The following is a 17,345-nucleotide window of genomic DNA, read 5'->3' as shown; positions in this document are numbered from 1 at the left end:
GACATACTTGTTATTCTCCTATGAACAAGTTCACCAAGTTTTTTGTTGATTGCAGAATGGTCTTTGAGTTATGGTCACTTCTGTGTTAGGCCACGCCCATTGCAACGTTCATTCACTTGTGGCGGCCATATTTGTTGTCGGATTTTACTGGAAATTGTTACAAAGTGTATCTCAAGGTCATCTGGCTATGTACCAAGTTTAGTGTTGATAGGTGAAAAACTGAATAAGTCTTAGGGAAAAAATAGTTTTTTAAATTGTGCAAATCTATATAGGCGGACGGTGGTTGAATTGGCAAATTTGTAGAGCACACTCAGGAGAATATGTGTACCAGGTTTTGCATCAATTGGCCTCATGGTGTGGAAGTTACGGCCTTTCAAAGGCGTACATTTTGGAAGTTCCACCAGGGAATTTACCCTCTGTTTCATTTTTTTTTTTTAATAGTAGCCTACCAAACTGATGTTAAACGAGGATGGGGTGTTTTAAGGGGGAAATAATGTTTAACTGAAAATATAATAGATTTTGCTGTCTATACTGTGGTTATTTGCCTTATTGATGATCGCAGACTGGAGGTCATATACTCACCTTTTGCATTTACAACTAGAAGGGCACTCGGAGAGCGCAGACCTCCGCCAAGGTTCGTGCTATTATTGCTTGTTCGTGAGTCGGATCCGGATCCGCTCCAAAATTTAATGGGTTCTTCCTTGGCCCATGCTACACCCTTCCACGAAGTTTCATGAAAATCGGGCCAGTAGTTTTTCCGTAATCCTGCTAACAGACAAACAAACAAACGGCACCGAAAACATAACTTCCTTGGCGGAGGTAACTGGCCGGTCCTACTCTACTCTGTGGTGCATGAAATTGCATGGTATTCAATTTGCCTTCAGAGAGGAGGTAGAGGGGGCGAAGGGGGCGTGGCTTGAGCAGCACTTTTTGAAGGATGGACCCAGACACAAATAGAAAGACTTGCTGGCAACAAGAGGGCGGGCTTTCGGGCTGCCAATGTTTTCCAATCGGGTCTAGGGTTTAGGGTTAGGGTTTTCCGCTCGGACGGACGCAGTTTATTGAAAATCCCCCCAAAACTTCACTGTGCCAACAGTCGTCGTCATGTCCAACAACAACGCCAGCAACAACCTGATCATCGCTCAAAGGGCCGTTAAGCAACTTCGGTTAGAGGCCAGCGTCCGGAGGATCAAGGTATGAACCCCTGAACACTGACAGGCAAACACGGAAGACGTAACGTTAGCTGTTGAATGGCGGAGACAAACCAAACTCTTGCAGCAGTGTTACATATTTGACATATTAGGTTTATCATAGTGGTCTGCGAAATTGAACACATGACACGGAAGCGTTTACATAAGGAAGACTAAACTCTGTTCTGACCGCCAACTGCTGTAGTGTTACACAAGTTTAAGTTAGCAGTTACGTTAGGTTTCTTCCGTGTACTAACAGCAATCTACTGAGTCTTACTGTCTGTTGTGGGAAAACCATAACCAGTATGATGTGCGAAATGGTCGAGAGAAATGACACAGGTTTAACAATTCAGCTGTTTAGTGTTAGTTATCTAAAAGAAAACAACTCGACGTTTACTTCCAAATTCAAATCAGAATTCATAGTTATATAACGCTTTCTTCCGAATTGTGTTCTTGTTTATCTTTTGTATTGGAAAGCTAACGCTACTGCTGCTGTTGCTTGCAAATGTTATGCAAAACACTTAACAGTAGAGTAAGCAAGTCAGCCTGTCTGTGCATTAAATATCCATGATAGTGAGGCTGTGGCTGTTTTACTTACACACACACACACACACACACACACACACACACACACACACACACAGCATCATCAGATCTTGTCTGGCTCTGTAGGTGTCCCAGGCTGCTGCTGACTTGAGAAACTTCTGTCTGCAAAATGCCTCCAAGGACCCTCTCCTGGTCGGGGTCCCCTCCAGTGATAATCCCTTCAGACCCCCCAAGTCCTGCTCGCTCTTCTGAGGTAGGACATTTTACTGTGCATAGGCTTCAGCAGGGGAATTATGCTATAGGATTACATTAAATGGTAACATGGTGAGGTGTAGATAATGGGTTGTTTGATAATCAATAACTGTTTTTTATTTGTTTTGTAAATGATTTTTGATCATCAATAACTGGTTTTATTTGTTTTGTAAATTATGTGAGTTTCCTTATTATCTCTCTCTTTCTCTCCCTCTGCAGCAGAAAGCAACATGGAGGATTTCCGAACTTTGTCCGTCAAAGGCTTTCTTCACTTCTACTTGATATCGCTGTAGATCTACCAGCAGCTCCTCTTGGGATGATGGGACATGGGGCTGGTGGGTTAGGGGGAATTGGTCCACTTGTTTTTGCCAAGACTAATGGTATCATAACTCCCATTTGTTACATTTTAAGCAGTGCCAAACTTTACATGTTTAAAAAAAACTGGGCAGAAATTGTTATTGACACAAAGTAAGGCATTCTTGATTTAGCCAGTACTAAACATGTCCATGTCCAACAGTGTCTGTCTCCAATGTGGGAAATTCAGCCCATGTTATTGGCTACAGCATGTAAAACTTCATGAGTTTTGTGAAGCAGTTGGGGAAGAATCAAACACTTCAAACCAGGTGCTATTCAGAATAAGGACATGTTGTGTCATGCATACACTGTATTTCATGTTACTTTACTGTATAATACACTACAGATTTCCATTAGAGGAAGACTTAACTGTGTGAATGTGGCCAACAGAGGTACTGACACATTGCTGAATGCTTTTTGAGCTAACTACTATCCATATACTGTATGTAACAGTAAATGTATTACTACTATTCCCAGGTACAAAATCAATGGTACAGAGACATTAACCCTACCAGGTGCAGGCCACAATGCTGTTCCCTGTCATTACTGTATAGTGACATGATTGTCAATTTGCCTTTCATCCCGTCCATTTTTGTGTATATATTTAATGGCCTGTTAGTGCATTCCACTGAGGAGGTTGCTTTTAATAGCCTATTTGTTACTGTTTTTAATTTAAAGAAAAGCAAGACTAATATAAAAGTATAAAACTATTTGGATTATGATACATGGTAAAGAAGGTAATGCATTTAACTGCAGATACACTCATGGCCATACAGCATAAGTTCTCCTTTTAAAACCTCCAGATCTTGTTAATATTCATTGAATTATGTTGTTATGATTTGTTGGATTAACCATTTTCCACACTGGAATCATATTCCTTCTGACCAAAACTGCCGTAAACAGTTTTTAATACTGTTAATCTGCCTTAACTTTGCTACTGTGGGCGACTTTTCAGACATTAAATTACTTTTCTGGACACTTATGAATTGTTGTGTATGACTGTTGAATCTTTATAATTTGTGCAAATTGCTTGAAGATATACAGACTTCATGCCTTAAAGGGAAGAGATAACTCCTCTATTCACTTTGAGTATCGAATACCTTCAGTGTCACCACCAAAACATTCACCATACATGAACTGTCACAGCGATGAGGTGAAGAGCTGAATGAAGTCAGTGGGGTACATGAAGATCGCAGCCTCTTGCTTCGACTTCAATGTAAACAATTCAAATGCCAAACATCCCAGAGAGTAGAAGCAGAAACAAAAAAGGATAGGGCCAGCATCTCCAAGAAAATCCCATGTGAAGAATGTTCTACTCTAAACCACTTAATCTTTGTCTAGTTGTGTCAATTGAACATGTGGAGGGAGGGAGGTGAGTGTTGCAGACTTCTGTTCAGCAAGCCAATGAGCTGCTGGACAGCTTACAAACAGCCAATGAGCTGCTCATTTAAAGTCAGTGAGCTTGTCTGAAAGATCTGTCTTTTTGGTATAAAAGAAGTAGTTGCCAATCTCACTTTTCCCTTTGTAGAACAATTTGAAAACACTTGAGCACAAGTTAAACTGTGGTACAGTTTGACAGAAAAATGTCAAACTCTGAAACTTTTAACTTTCCATCTTGATGCAGTATTTCCCATTGTCACTGGTTAATTATCTTAAGTGCCATCACCTGGTAATAGAAGTGGCTGCATCTATCTGAGGAAGTTGCACTGTTAAGGTAAGGCACCAAACACATTTGAATTGCACTCCCTACTATCCCAGTAATGTCTGATATAAAGGAAAAAACAAATTTGTACTCATTGTATTGACCAAGTTGAGGTGCCATGTATTTAGCATGTGATTAAAATGTCAGTTCATTATCTGAATATGGCGAACAGATGGCATCTAGCTGTGGCCAGAGAAGAGTTGGAAGGAGCCAGGACTCGGGTAACAGTGCATCTTTAACTGAAATATGGATACATGCTTCAACGAGCCACTGATTATTACACTGGATGCTGGTATAACAGCAAGCTCTTGCACAACACACACTCACAATTTCATCTCCTTTTTTTCCACTCATCACTTCTTGTCTACCTCTCTTCCATTTCTTTTTCATTTTCTCCTCCTTTCCCTCTGCTCCTCTGATTTTTATTAGACCCCTATCTGCTCCGTAGGAGGGAGCGCAGCCCCAATCCTTATCTGAGCGAGCTCTCTCACAGCGCCTCCTGGTGGGCTGACAGTGAGGAGCACAGAGACGAAGGACCCTCACTGAGGGTGGGTGACTGAAAGAGAGATTAGTGCTTGTAATTTAAACAAAACAAACTCTAACTTCTTTATCCTATAGGAGCAACTTAAAGAGAGGGACCAGCATGTGGCCAGGCTTCAGGACATGCTGAGATGTGAGAGGGAGAAAGTAAGGTCTATGTGTGCTTGTGAGACAGTGGAATGCATTTCTACCCCCCTGGCCTCAGAAAAAAACCACACCATTTCCTTCCCATCTCTGCCTCCCATCTCTCCCTTTCCTCTTGCCAGTGCAACCGTCTACAGCTGCGAAGCAACCAGCAGGAGGCAGACCTGAGGCGGGGAGAGCAGCACAGCAACAGGCTGAAGGAGCGACTATCCCAGCTCACTGAGAGACACCGGGAGAAAGGCCCCAGTGAGGCTCACACTCTTATCTACTGTCACATCAGAGTTAAATCCACAGAATAATTTGCTTATCTCTCAACATTTATTTTTCATACGCACAAAGATGTTTTGCTTTACACAACTCTTATACCATTTGTACCATCTTGTACCTGTCTATCTAGCCATAGAGGTGTTGAACCTTCCGCCTGGAGGCCGAGGGAGGCGAGACCAGCCAATCAGAACGGTCAGGTCTAATGCAAGGTAGGTTGGCTGCTGACGTCCTGCGCTTTCTGCTGATTTATTACCCCCAACTGCGTTCTCCACCTCCTACCACTCTACAATTGTTCTCTCGCATCTCTTCGCCTTGTAGACGAGAAGAGGCAACACTACGTCTGATGCTGGAGCGCCGAGAAGCAGAGCTCAGGGAGGCGATGAAGCTCCGCCACAGCCTCACCACTTTACTTCACGCAGTCAGAGTCGACATGGAGCGGGTAAGGACAAAAAGAAAGAGCCTTTTTGAGCTAAAGCCAGTGCTGAGCAAAACTGGACTTAAGACAACTGGCGCTTGTTACTGGGGCCAAGAGACAATTCCCAAACACTAAGGGGGAACTTCTGAAAAGAGATGATTTGTAAAGGATGGTCTTTCTGCAATATTGACCTCAAAGCTATGTATTCTATATAAAAAAAATATTTTGTACAACTTGTTTAAGACCCTGACTGACTTTGTGGATGACCAGGAAGAGGTCCAAACCGATGACAAAAGGCTGGCTCAAGCTGAGTTGGCACTAGGTGACCACGTGACAGGGGGTGTGGTTCAGGGTTGGAGGAAGGTGCAGAGGAGACTAGGAGACTTCCTATTTGAAGGTAAAGACCTGTTTGACCCATATCTTTGAGGTAATGCTTGTTTAGACATTCCCCTGCAAGGGTTATAAACTTTTGAGCTTAAATTCTTCAAGTTTGAATCTACTCTTGCCATGTGACCCAGACTAATGAAACCTCTTGACAAGAGGGTACTCCAGTCATTTGTAGGCCCACCAGACACAAGTTCAGGACCATTTTGGGTCTTGACCCATATTTCTGGTCTAAGGAGTAAAAGTATTCTTTCTGGACTGTGTGTGCAGGCCAAACTGCTGCGGATACTGACCATGCCAAGCTCTTGGCTCAACTAGAAAGTGAACTGAAGGAGAGTCAACAGCTGGTCAAACTACAGCAGCAGCTGCTACAGGTAGGCTTCCTTATTATGCATACCCACATACTCAAAGATGAACTATTGTCATTACTGTTTCTCCATCTATAGGATAGCCTTGTTTCACCTGTCCCACCTGACCTGGCTGATTCCTATTTCCTGGAAGAGTGGGAATGCCTTCAGGCCCGCGGGGCGGAGCTAGATCATCAGAGGAGGAATTTCGAAAGGGAGAGGCAGTCCTTCACCGATGCTGCCATCCGACTAAGCCACGAGGTGAGAGGAAGCAGAGGCTGTTTTGACGACTAGTCAAATGATGACTAGTCGGATCTGTTTGTTGTATACAGTAGGTCCCTGTTGTGAGAATGGAGTACAGAGATAAATGATACTGGTGTGGGGTAAATGAGTACGGCAAGGTTGGAAGATGACAAAGCTTTTGTGAGGCAAAAGTCAGGTATTCATTGCTTGAGTTTGGGCATCCTGGCCAAGGGTTTTATTTTGCGTGTGTGTGTATAGCTTCCTCACATGAGAGACAGATTAGGCTCCACCCTCATGACATTCTGTCTCAAAAAGTCTACTGGCCGTTTTCAGAGTGTTATTTCCTTTGTCTACAGCGACGGGATTTTGAGCAACAGAAGGCCTCTCTCCTGAAGCAGCAGTATCTGTGTCAGTCGCCTCTGTTTGGTAAGGGAGCGCAATGCAACAACAGGAGAGACAGCACTGCCCTTGGTGAGTATGTTTGTTTTTTCGTCTATTCGTCCACTTAAACAGTGGGAGGCTAATGCGATTTATTCATTTCACTCCAAAATCCACAAACGCAGTGTATTTCTCAGGTTTGGGGCCCACGAGCATATTTGGCTGTCTTCCCATCACTCCATCGTCCACAGACTTGGGGACCGTTGTTCTTTCAGGATCGGGTCGGGGAAGGGTCAGAGTTCAAACCCCCAGCACTCCTGAGCTCTACTCTGCCCTCAACCTACCGTACAGCCGTAGGTTAGTCAACGCCATGTTTGATGATCGCTAGTGTTTGTGATCTCGTTTCCATAGTAATCTACTTGTAAAGCAAAAATCCACCCAAGAATACAATTGATGTTGTTCTGATCTTGAACAGTTTAGTTAAGACTTGTGTACATCTTCCAAAGCTAGAAACGAGTAAAAACTCTTAACTGCCGTTCATCAGTTCATGACTGAACACTGAACTGTGTATCATATAGTTCTACAAATGATGTGAATTCTGTTTTTACGGAGAAGTTTTCCCATATATCCCCCTTCCTAACCAGCTACTTTTGTGCACAGATTTATAGATATGACTCCCCAATACCATCCGTCATGATAGCAACTACTTCTCTAGTGGTCTCTCTGTATTGTCCTCTTCAAAGAATAAATGCCTACTGTACATTCAAATCTTTCCTCGCTTTTTATAAAATGCCCTTCACATTGCTAGTAGTAATCAATAGAGTTTGAAAAAGAGAGATCATGGGTAACATTTCTTCAATGGCAAGGTGCGTCAAAAATGCCAGCCTCGTGGTTTGATGTAGTAATTTTTTTCCCACACTCATCCCATAGTGTATAAAGTGTCACTTCAAGTCAGTGTGGAAGAGGCAGTGCAAATGCTGGGGGAATGAAAAAATAAAAATAAAGTGGCAAATGAGCATATAGATACATTCTTGGTTTAAAAGTATGCACTAGTTTAGCCCATTACTATGACTATTCATTTCTCATGTCCCCTCCCTTCTCTTCTCCTTCAGAGCCAGAGAAGCTGATTGTCAGTCAGAGACATGGGATGGGGTGGCGGAGAGGATCGTGCACACACCCCACGCTCCACGCATGGACTGGTCATTTTAGCACCATGTGTGGATGGATGGTGGGAAATGCTTATTGTTCCTGTATTTCCCTTTGTTTGTTTTTAAATTATCAATAAACACTGATTTGCAGTAATGTGCTCTTTTTCCATTTGACACACGCCTGTTTTAAGTACAAAGAAGATGACTGTGGCTGCTGGTTGTTGTAATCTAGCCTAGCCAATAAAGTAGGCTCTAAATAAAACTGCAGTCAGTGGGCCTCATCCAAGAACATTTTCGTATTCTTATCTTAAATTTCTCGTACTTTTTTCGTGAGTGTGCCACGTCAGATTCACCAAACGCTCGTATCTTCAGAAAACTGTCGTAAATGACCTGCATAAACATGATGAATTCCACCTGTTCTAAATGAACGCGCGTTCACGAGAATTGTGAATTTGCATAATTGACGCCCCAATAATGCCATATAAGGTTAGGCGTCTGGCCCATATGTCGGGAAGCTTCAATCTAAAACTGACAGGAAGACTAAGGAGAAGTCTACCAGCTCTGAGATTTAAGTCCTACTATCAGAAATAAGTCACCCAAAGCATATAATATTTAATATAATTTAATAGTGGAATCAAAGGCCCTGCTAAAGCCAAGGAATGGGAAAAAATAACGTATGCTGTTAATGCAGTGTTGTCTGTGCGTTCCCTTACGAAAAAAAACTATAGTATTCTATACATTTTAGAATAGATGAATACTAAATAAATATCACAACAAAGCTATAATTCCCTATAGGAATATTATAGTGATACTAGGCTACAGAAGACAAAAATACCATTAGATAAGGTCACTATAAACTAACTATTGAGTACCACAGACACTTTTAAGTCCCTATCGGAGTATTATGGGAATATTATAGGACTATAGTGATTTGTCGTTAGGGCACCGTCACAGAAATAAAAAAAGAAATGGCTTGACATGAAAATAGATGCAAAAAGCAAGGCGATCCATGACTGCAACAGGAGGGGGCCAGGAGGAATTCTCCGTTACAGCGATGTCGCCCTGGACAGCGACTTGCACCTCAACCTGGTAAGACCTAAATTTTGATTCACTTGCACTTACCCACATTAACATTATCAACTGGAGTAAAATAGCCTAGAAATCAGATTTATCTCCCTCTATAATGTATTTCCCCCAATACAATCTAACCTTGCCTTTGTCTCATCTGAGTGTTTGTCAAATAACCTGGCAATTATTAGTGTTTTTTGTTTTGTCTTATAGGCTACTATGTAACCCACATGGACACTTATGAGATTTTATGCGGCTCTGGTAAAATAAATTACGCACTACCTTCTTTTGAAAAAATGATTATACATTACTTTACAGTGTCATTTATATATTCAAACTCAAAATTTCTTCAAAGTGACAGAGACACGATCCATTAGTCAACAACAAAGTTTTTTTTTTTTTTGCTTTGGAGAACGGCAGGTTGATTGTACATGACTCCTACTACAGGTCTGGACCACTCTACATTTTGTTCTTACCTACGAGAAAATTCTAAATACGAGAAAATTGGTGAATGCGGCAAGTTCTCTTAAATCGCTCGTACGAGTGATTTAAGAACGAATCTGTTCGTACGTGTGGTTCTTGCATGAGGCCCAATGGCTTTGGGACTGCACAGTAGCCAGTATTAATGGGCCTCATTCACAAACAGTGAGTACGCACAAATCTGTGCTTAAACCGTGCGTACGAACATTTTACGCACAAATCCGGGATTCATCAATATTTTCTTACCTGAATTTGTTCGTACTCTGCGAACAAATTTAGAACTGCCTCAGACCATGAGTACGCACAAATGATGAAGGCCCGGCTGTCTTAGAAAATGTAAACACACACCTTTTAACTAAATGCATAGCATATTTGTAAATGACCTTTAGTATGGCCCAGCATACTTCAAGAATTTGTTGTTTTTCATGTTTATTGATCCTATAAGTATTTTCTTAAGGTTAGGTTATTATTTGGCCCGCTATTTTAGATATTAAGGTTGGGGCTAAGGTTAAAATGCTGGCTATTTTGTTTCTTTAGCACCTGGTTGATAAGGGCACAAGGTTTGTCATCATTTCGTTTCATGTTGTGGTGCTTTTTTATAGTTTTGCTGAGTTTTATGCTAGTGTGTTTAGGCTAGCAAGGCTGCTATATTAGCTCAATTCAAGGCAAAGCTGTCGGTCATAAAGGGCATTTATCTCGGTAGAGTTTGCTTGCTAGTATAAAGAAATGCAGCATTTGTGTGTTTAAAACCGTTAATTTACTAATGCATTGGCCAAATGTATTAAATAACCATGAAATTGATGCCCTTTCATCCTCATCAATTATTGTCATAATTAAAATATTCAACTATAAAAACTGAGTGTCCCAGTCCTAGCTTACAATGGAGTATGATAATGTCCATATTGAAATGTAACAGTTTTGGTTTTCATTGTTTTTATTGACTTGGCCTATAATGATCGGCTACTCCCACCAATTTCTAGTGCCATGAAATTGCGCATATGTAGCCAATGTTAATTGGTAGCCAACTGGTTAATTGGTAGCCAACTGGTTAATTGGTAGCCTATTAGGCATGCAGGGTATATAAAAGATTCCAATTTACCTCGAAGCAAGTGTTAAGATGGCATATCTAGCCTTGCTGGAAGATATTGCAGCCCGTGCCTTCAGGAGAGAGCGCATCTTCAGAGTCCCGCCTTGTCTCCTCCCAGAATTAACTATGCAAATTACTATAAATACGCCCCTTTGTCACCTTGTCAAAAACGATGGTGAATGTGCCTGTGTTCAGTGCTCCCCTCTCCAAATATTTTCAATGTGCTTTTACGCATGCAGTGTTTTTGTAAATAAAGGTAAAACTGCACAATTGAACTGATTCAAAGATTAAAAACAAAACCATATAATGTCACATGTCCAGTGTTGGCAGTGCCCCAAGTATGGCAATGTGCTTTTCCATTTGTGGCATTCCTTTCTACACTATTTTTTTTTTTAGTTGAATGTACTCCTGTACTCCTAAAACTCCTAAAAAGTAATTCTGTTCATGTAAGATCGCTTGATCGAGCAGCTGTCCACGCCCTACGCACACCTGGTGCATGAGTCATGAGTCATGACCCCATCTGATTGGTTCCAAGCATGACGAAGCGTGCCTTTCATCACCGCTTGTAACAAATTATTAATCAAGATTGCAATCACGTGCCCTTTATCTGTAGTATACACCGTTGTGGCGCAGCTCAACAGTTGACTCATCTTATTAAAAACGAGGTTGGCAGACGAGGCAAAAAAAAAGTTTAGTGAGAGGCACTAGAATGAACGGTATGGTTTGGGGACTCTTCCATCTACCGCGCTTCATGGAGTCGGACAGCAAAGGTTTCCAGCTCTGGCGAGACTACATGGGACTATCGGACACTGTCAGAGAGATCCTGGGGCGAGACGCCTCCAATGAGTCTACGTCTACTCCGCGTTCTGAAACTGAAGATCTCTGCAAGGCGTTGGAGTCGGTGGGTATTAACGCGGTGTGCCACAGTGGCGACATCGGGGCGCACTCGGTGCCTGATCTCCCCAATGAATCTGCACCGACGGGCCCCTCAGCTCATCATCGACAAGTTGATGACCTGTGGGACACACTCGGCTCCTTTCGCACAGACGCACTGATGGAGGAGGACCTCAAGCCTCCTGCCAGACCGACAGGCGCCCGGGGGGCCAAAGAGCGCAGGAAGGCGACTCGTTCCAAGGCGCCGGAGCTGCCAGCACCTCCTTCACCTGAGCGCATGTTCTGCAGTTTCTGCAAGCACAACGGGGAGTCGGAGCTGGTGTTTGGTTCCCATTTCCTGAAGAACCAGGCCGGAGATGTGATGTGTCCCTATCTACGGCAGTATGTGTGTCCGCTGTGCGGGGCCACGGGGGCCCAAGCCCACACCAAGCGCTTCTGCCCCATGGTGGACAACGCGTACAGCTCTGTGTACGCCAGGTCCAGACGCTGAACCAACAGCTGGCAGGTTTTGATTTTGATTTGCATGCGTTTATATATAACTTCTATAACGACTGCCAGATATTGTATAGCCTAATGGGTGTTTGTTTTACATATTTTAAAACGTGGCCGACTGATGTAATTACATATTTTCATGTCCATGCATTGAAGGATTATTACACTATCTCTATAAAAACTCTGTAAGCGGTACAGTCATCTGAAACACCTTTCCTATAGTATGTAAGCATCATGTGACCATGCCAGCATTTTAAATATTTTAATTGAGTGACTTGTTCTTGAAGTGTGCTACTTTATATCTGTTCTTGAAGCGTGTTATTTTATTTTGAATGTTGATCGTGTGTTGATCGTGTGTGGGCCTTTCTTAAAACGGCATTTGAACACAAGCAGCTCTTCTCACTTTGTTTGCAATGCCAAGTATTGTATACCAGAAGTTAAAAATAATATCTTAATTGACTACCTTTGTGTTTGAATTTTTCTTTGCTTCTTTGTCTCCCCATACTTGTAAATTACTGTCCTCCGTAATAGTGCATTTTAGCTGGCCTTGCAGTGCACAAATTTCGCTCTAGATAAATCAAATTCCTCAGAATCACTAGACCTAAACAAATGAAATATAAAATGAAATACTTGGATTATTGACTTAATAGTTTATTTAGGAAGAAGCCAAATAAAGCACTGAAAATGAGCTAGCCAACTGTCAGAACTACTCAACAGAAGTGGGAATTATTATAAGTCATAGATTTAAAGAATATAAGTATTAGTATCATGACCCAAAACTGAGTGGCCTGATTACCCATGAACCCTTGGAGTGGCAACATGCCAGAATGGACCTGGACCAAATCCTCAACGCATGGAGGCCCTTGAAGCCTTGTTGCCACGGCGCAAGCTCTCCAGCTCTCGATGGGTGGCCATCACAGTCCGACTGGAAGAAAGCAATGAGTGGACGAACACTCATTTATGAAGTTTTCTATAATAATTCTTTCTGTAAGATTTTCTTTGACAAAAGGAATGGAAAGGAGACAAGCAGGAAGGTTGAGGAGGAGGTTAAAGTGTGTGAGGGAGTGGAAATGGTGAGGAAGAGGGATACATGTGGTTGTGTGCTGGTGGAATGGGTAAACCTAACTTTGCAGTGGCACTCAGGTAGCCGTGATAGAAGGGGCCGAGAAGTCTACAGCTGAAATAGCTGAGTTAGACAGTCTAGCCAATCAGAGCTCAGAGGAGTGTGTGAAGGGGATGAAACTGACCAATGACATTAGAAGACAAAGTTGAACACTGGGTGCGCTCCAATAGTCGCTCTTGCCCATCTTAAAGTTTGGCAATGGGTAGTGTAGGCTACTCATGGAGAGTGCTGACGGGCAGGTAAACAGTGTGTTTGTTTCAATTTGATACCAAAACAGTGTTATCTGTGTTTCCACTACTTTGTTTAGAAATAAGAAATGTCGCTGAATATTGAATTATAAGGCAGCTGAAATGTTTTTACTTTGTCCTCCTCCATTGTCTTTTACTACCGGCTGACAGATCACACTCCATTTAAATGATTTGGGCTTCTACCGCCCACGCAGCACTACGCAGAAAGCCCCGCACCCGGTAGACTCCGGTGAAGCGGCTCCCTCCGCCCTCGCCGCTACGTAATCACCGGCACAGACTTTTGAGCGCACCCACTGAGAGGAGAGACAAGCCGGAGCTGGATAACAGAGGCGAGGAGTAGGGGCAGGGAGGGAAGAGAAGGAGAAAAAGGGATAAAAAAAAAAGTGTAATATAGATGGAAGGTGAGAGGGAACATTAGTGAGAGACAGAGGACAGCAGTTACTAACTTCAGAGAGGAGAGTTCCCTGATCAGCCCACACACCAGGTCTGTAGCATCTTCATGACAGTCTGAGGCACCAAGACCTCCATCAGCTTCCATCACCTCCTCCTCACTGGATGGGGGAGAGGGTGAGAAGTTGGACAGATAAGGCGTTACAAAATTGTTAATTTGACATAAAAACTAATATGTAGTTTTGCCAACTTGTCCTAAAAATACTGACGTTTTCTTGGAAGTCATGGTGACACGGGCATTGAGTGAAGGATGGAAAGAGACAAAATAAAATGTGAGCGTGTGTTTTGTTTCATATTCTGACAGTGTGACCACACGCAAAACTTTCTTGTCATGTCCTTGTTTACAAATCTTGATATTTTGGCTGTCAAATGAGCTCTCAGCACCTCTCTTTCTTTCCGACAGTGCTGCTTTTATAAACCTCATTTGCAACCTGTCAATCAGCAAGCTGTTTGTTTAGCTGTGAGACGACTCCAGCATTGGCTTTCTCGGGGCTCAAATTCGACTAGCGCTAACCTGAGCCTCTTGTCACACAGCATTTACCTAAACTAAAGGGCCAGTCTCCTAGTCTGCCTCTCACAACACACCAAAGCCTGTCCTGCCCTCCTGTCCCCTTCCCTCCTTCACATACCAGTCTGTGATCTTTTCCTGCTAGACTTAACCCCCTACCCTCCTTCCCTCTTCCTTACATCAGGACAATGTTGTTCAGCTGGGAGTCAGACACGTAATACAGGGACCCAGATCCAAATGGGTCAGGGGCGTCCCGGGTCTGAGGGTGCTCAGTGCTCACAGGAGACAGACCAGTGCCGGGGTTATCATCAGGACCGCACTGTGACAAACAACAATAAACTCATGCAACAACAACATGCATATTCTTAGTCGCCATTTCACAGAACAGTATTAGGGCCACTGTAGGTGATTTTTTTTTTACCGCAGCTGGCGGGAGGGGGGTAATATTCTGAGAAAAAAGTGAGAAAAAAAACTCAAATTTGTGAGAAAAAAATCTGGGGTTCTTCTGGGGGGTTTTCTTGCAAATTTCTGACTTTAATCCCAGAATTTCGGAGTTTTTTCTCAGAATATTACCTCCATCCCCCCAGGCTGCAGTAAAAACAAAATCACCTACAATGACCCTAATACTTTTCCATAGCATTTCCGAGTTACAAGATCTGCAATAACATTTTAAAGGTGCTCCCACTCACATTTCCTTTCCCCTCTGGGCCACTAGGAGTCACTGCAGCCTTGAAGAGCTCCTCGGAGCCACAGCTGATCCCTCCTGGGCCGGTGTGTGTGGATGAAGCGCCTGCGTCAGCCCCATCACCGTCCCGGGCCTCACCTCCCATCCTTTCCACTCTCCCATCCCTTGTTCCGGCCACACTGTCCACCTGCAGAGGGGCGGCCTGGTTCCCCTCCTGCTGCTCCCTCTCAGTCCCTTCACTCTGAGGCGTTTTAGTTGAAAAACCGGTGGTAGGATAAGAGTCTGATTCTCCAGATCCGCCTTCCCCGTCTTGCCTTTGCTTCTCACATTTTTCAACCATGATCTCAACTGCGCTTCCCTCTTGTTCCTGTCGCTCTTCCCCAATCAGAGGATGATTGCCCAAACGCCCCTCCCTCTGTGCGGGGGGATCCGTCTCTGACTCATTGATTTGTCCTGGATCAGGCAGCATGCTAGACCCAGCCTGGCAGCTCTCTCCCTCTGAGTAGCCTGGATCACACACGTTACTGGTCCCATCTGAGGTCGTCATGGCAACATGGACTTCTGTTTCTGCCCTGTGAGATAAAAAAAACAATGTTGTCATGATGATGTGTAAGTGAAAATAAATAATAACAATTAGGGATGGGATTGAAATTCAGTATGTCGCAATACAAAAATGTGACAATCGTGGGGCAGAAAAATGAATCGCGATATTAGCTACATAATTTCACAAGCGCTCTACTGAAATTATACTATTTGCATTTTGTAATGACATTTTAAAATTGTTTACTTTATAGCAAGCCAGTGCCATTGCTTGAAAGATTTGTGGCTCAGAAATAAACATAATTCTGCACAGTCATACATTTATGATCATATTGTATCGTGGTTGTATCGAATCGTGAACTTCATATCGTTTATCGAATTGTATCGTGAGATAAGCATATCGTCCCATCCCTAATAATATATAAATATATATAAACATAGAAGATATTGTAAGTCTAGGTTTGGATTCCTGAATAAATGACCCTGACCTGTCCTTCCCTCCACAGTGTCTTGACTGGAGTTTCATCTCTGCCTCGCTCCGCTCTGTGATGCTGACTTCTGCAATGTATGCAGGTGAGGATGATGATGAGATTGAAGGTATAATCTCTTCTTCAGCCGCTAGATCCAACTTATTATTACCACTCTGCCTCTCATCTCCCTCTGTTCCTTTTTGCCCATTTTCACGTTTTAGTGTCTGTAAAAAATGACTGCGCTCCCTCTCTGTCAGACGGCACATACCCATCCTTCTCTTCTTTTTGGCTGGCAACCCCACCGCCGCCTCCTTGGTGATTCCCTTCCCCTTGTCATCGCCCACGCACACACTGTTGGGTTCTTGTTGGCCATCTTGGTTTCTCTCCATCTTCTGCTCCATGTTCTCCCCTCCTCCACACCGTTGCTCTTCACAGACAGCTACAGAGGATCCATCGTCAGTGTTTCCCTCCTGGCAGCTTGGCAAGGAGATCTGGGGTTGATTTGAAGAAGTGTGAGATGATGACCTGTTAGCTTCCTCTGTCTTCATCTCCTCTTCCTCTCCACTCTGCTTATTATCACTTGTGGATTCTACTCTGAAATCCTTGAGCTGAGCGTCATTGTTGGGATTGGTCAGCACAGTCTCCTCTTGCCCTGACCCTTCAGCTGCTTTACCCACTGCTTGCTCTACACAAGTGCTGGCTGCCACCAAATATTTTTCATCTGTGGTGACATTTTGTATGGTGGGAATGGACTGTTCTGCTGCCTGCTGCTGGTGAGTTGAAGTCGTGGCACATTCCTGCAGAGGGGACTGGGGAGCCTGTGCAGGTGTGGCAGGCGCTGTTGCGACATTTCCCTCAGTGTTCTGAATAGAGTCAATGTCAATGTCAATAAAGTGGCGTAGTAAGATGTAAATGTCTGTGTTTTTTTATTAGACTACATGTTTCAACCACCTCAAATTACCTGCTGAGGGAGTGTAGGCTGGATAATATCAGACAGGGTAATTTGATCATTGGGGAATTCCCTCTTCCTTGACCTGAGCGACCTAGTCTGGGCTGGAGCTACGCCTTCTTAAAAACAAGAGTGAGCAAATTAGTTTATTAAAGTCAGAAACTCTGATGGAGAATTCACTTACGCTGATGAACACTTATAATGCCCTTTTTATGATGTTATTTATCTGATATACAGTATGTCAACAACTTGAAGAATAAAAGGTCTTGAAAAATAAAAGATTATTTCTATGAAGTATTAGCACATCTAACATATATTAGGGGGCGTTAGCAGCTCCTTTACCACTGTTGGTGGTGATCTTTGCTCTTCCTTTGGTCATCTTCCCTTCCTAAAATATGATGAGGGGCAACAGAGTAGGAAATGTGTAAAAGATAAACTTAA

The 17,345-nt window shown here is 43.1% G+C and overlaps 4 protein-coding genes across 5 annotated transcripts; 3 read left to right on the top strand and 1 right to left on the bottom strand.

Annotated features, from left to right (window-relative positions):
* Positions 1 to 984: 984 nt before the first annotated feature.
* Positions 985 to 3,328, top strand: LOC139924276 (guanine nucleotide-binding protein G(I)/G(S)/G(O) subunit gamma-10). Of its 2 annotated transcripts, none has more exons than XM_071915288.2 (3): positions 985 to 1,194; positions 1,863 to 1,989; positions 2,211 to 3,328. In XM_071915288.2, exons 1-2 carry the CDS (start codon positions 1,105 to 1,107, stop codon positions 1,986 to 1,988), a joined length of 216 nt encoding a protein of 71 aa, XP_071771389.1. In that variant the 5' UTR covers positions 985 to 1,104; the 3' UTR covers position 1,989; positions 2,211 to 3,328. The 2 variants fall into 2 exon arrangements, with proteins under 2 accessions (XP_071771389.1, XP_071771388.1); XM_071915287.2 differs by having other exon boundaries at positions 2,208 to 3,328.
* Positions 3,329 to 4,216: 888 nt separating this feature from the next.
* Positions 4,217 to 8,012, top strand: LOC139924282 (afadin- and alpha-actinin-binding protein). Its single transcript, XM_071915296.2, has 12 exons — positions 4,217 to 4,265; positions 4,474 to 4,592; positions 4,663 to 4,731; positions 4,851 to 4,974; positions 5,126 to 5,204; positions 5,314 to 5,473; positions 5,687 to 5,807; positions 6,065 to 6,168; positions 6,241 to 6,402; positions 6,741 to 6,855; positions 6,948 to 7,119; positions 7,875 to 8,012. The coding sequence occupies exons 1-12, from the start codon at positions 4,217 to 4,219 to the stop codon at positions 7,969 to 7,971; spliced, it is 1,371 nt and encodes a 456-aa protein (XP_071771397.2). The 3' UTR covers positions 7,972 to 8,012.
* A 3,242-nt stretch (positions 8,013 to 11,254) lies between these two features.
* Positions 11,255 to 11,929, top strand: nanos3 (nanos homolog 3). The gene has a single exon (XM_071915343.1). The coding sequence runs from the start codon at positions 11,255 to 11,257 to the stop codon at positions 11,927 to 11,929; it is 675 nt and encodes a 224-aa protein (XP_071771444.1).
* Positions 11,930 to 12,660: 731 nt separating this feature from the next.
* LOC139924283 (uncharacterized) lies at positions 12,661 to 17,278 on the bottom strand. The gene is made up of 7 exons (XM_078282710.1): positions 17,250 to 17,278; positions 16,917 to 17,014; positions 15,974 to 16,818; positions 14,950 to 15,517; positions 14,440 to 14,579; positions 13,749 to 13,853; positions 12,661 to 12,856 (listed from the first exon to the last, which is right to left on the bottom strand). Exons 3-7 carry the CDS (start codon positions 16,501 to 16,503, stop codon positions 12,778 to 12,780), a joined length of 1,422 nt encoding a protein of 473 aa, XP_078138836.1. The 5' UTR covers positions 16,504 to 16,818; positions 16,917 to 17,014; positions 17,250 to 17,278; the 3' UTR covers positions 12,661 to 12,777.
* Positions 17,279 to 17,345: the final 67 nt, after the last annotated feature.

Source organism: Centroberyx gerrardi, chromosome 3 (assembly GCF_048128805.1).
Source record: "Centroberyx gerrardi isolate f3 chromosome 3, fCenGer3.hap1.cur.20231027, whole genome shotgun sequence".
Classification (NCBI taxonomy): Eukaryota; Metazoa; Chordata; class Actinopteri; order Beryciformes; family Berycidae; genus Centroberyx; species Centroberyx gerrardi.
The sequence above is the reverse complement of the archived record's forward strand: the minus strand, read 5'-3'. Positions and strand labels throughout refer to the sequence as shown.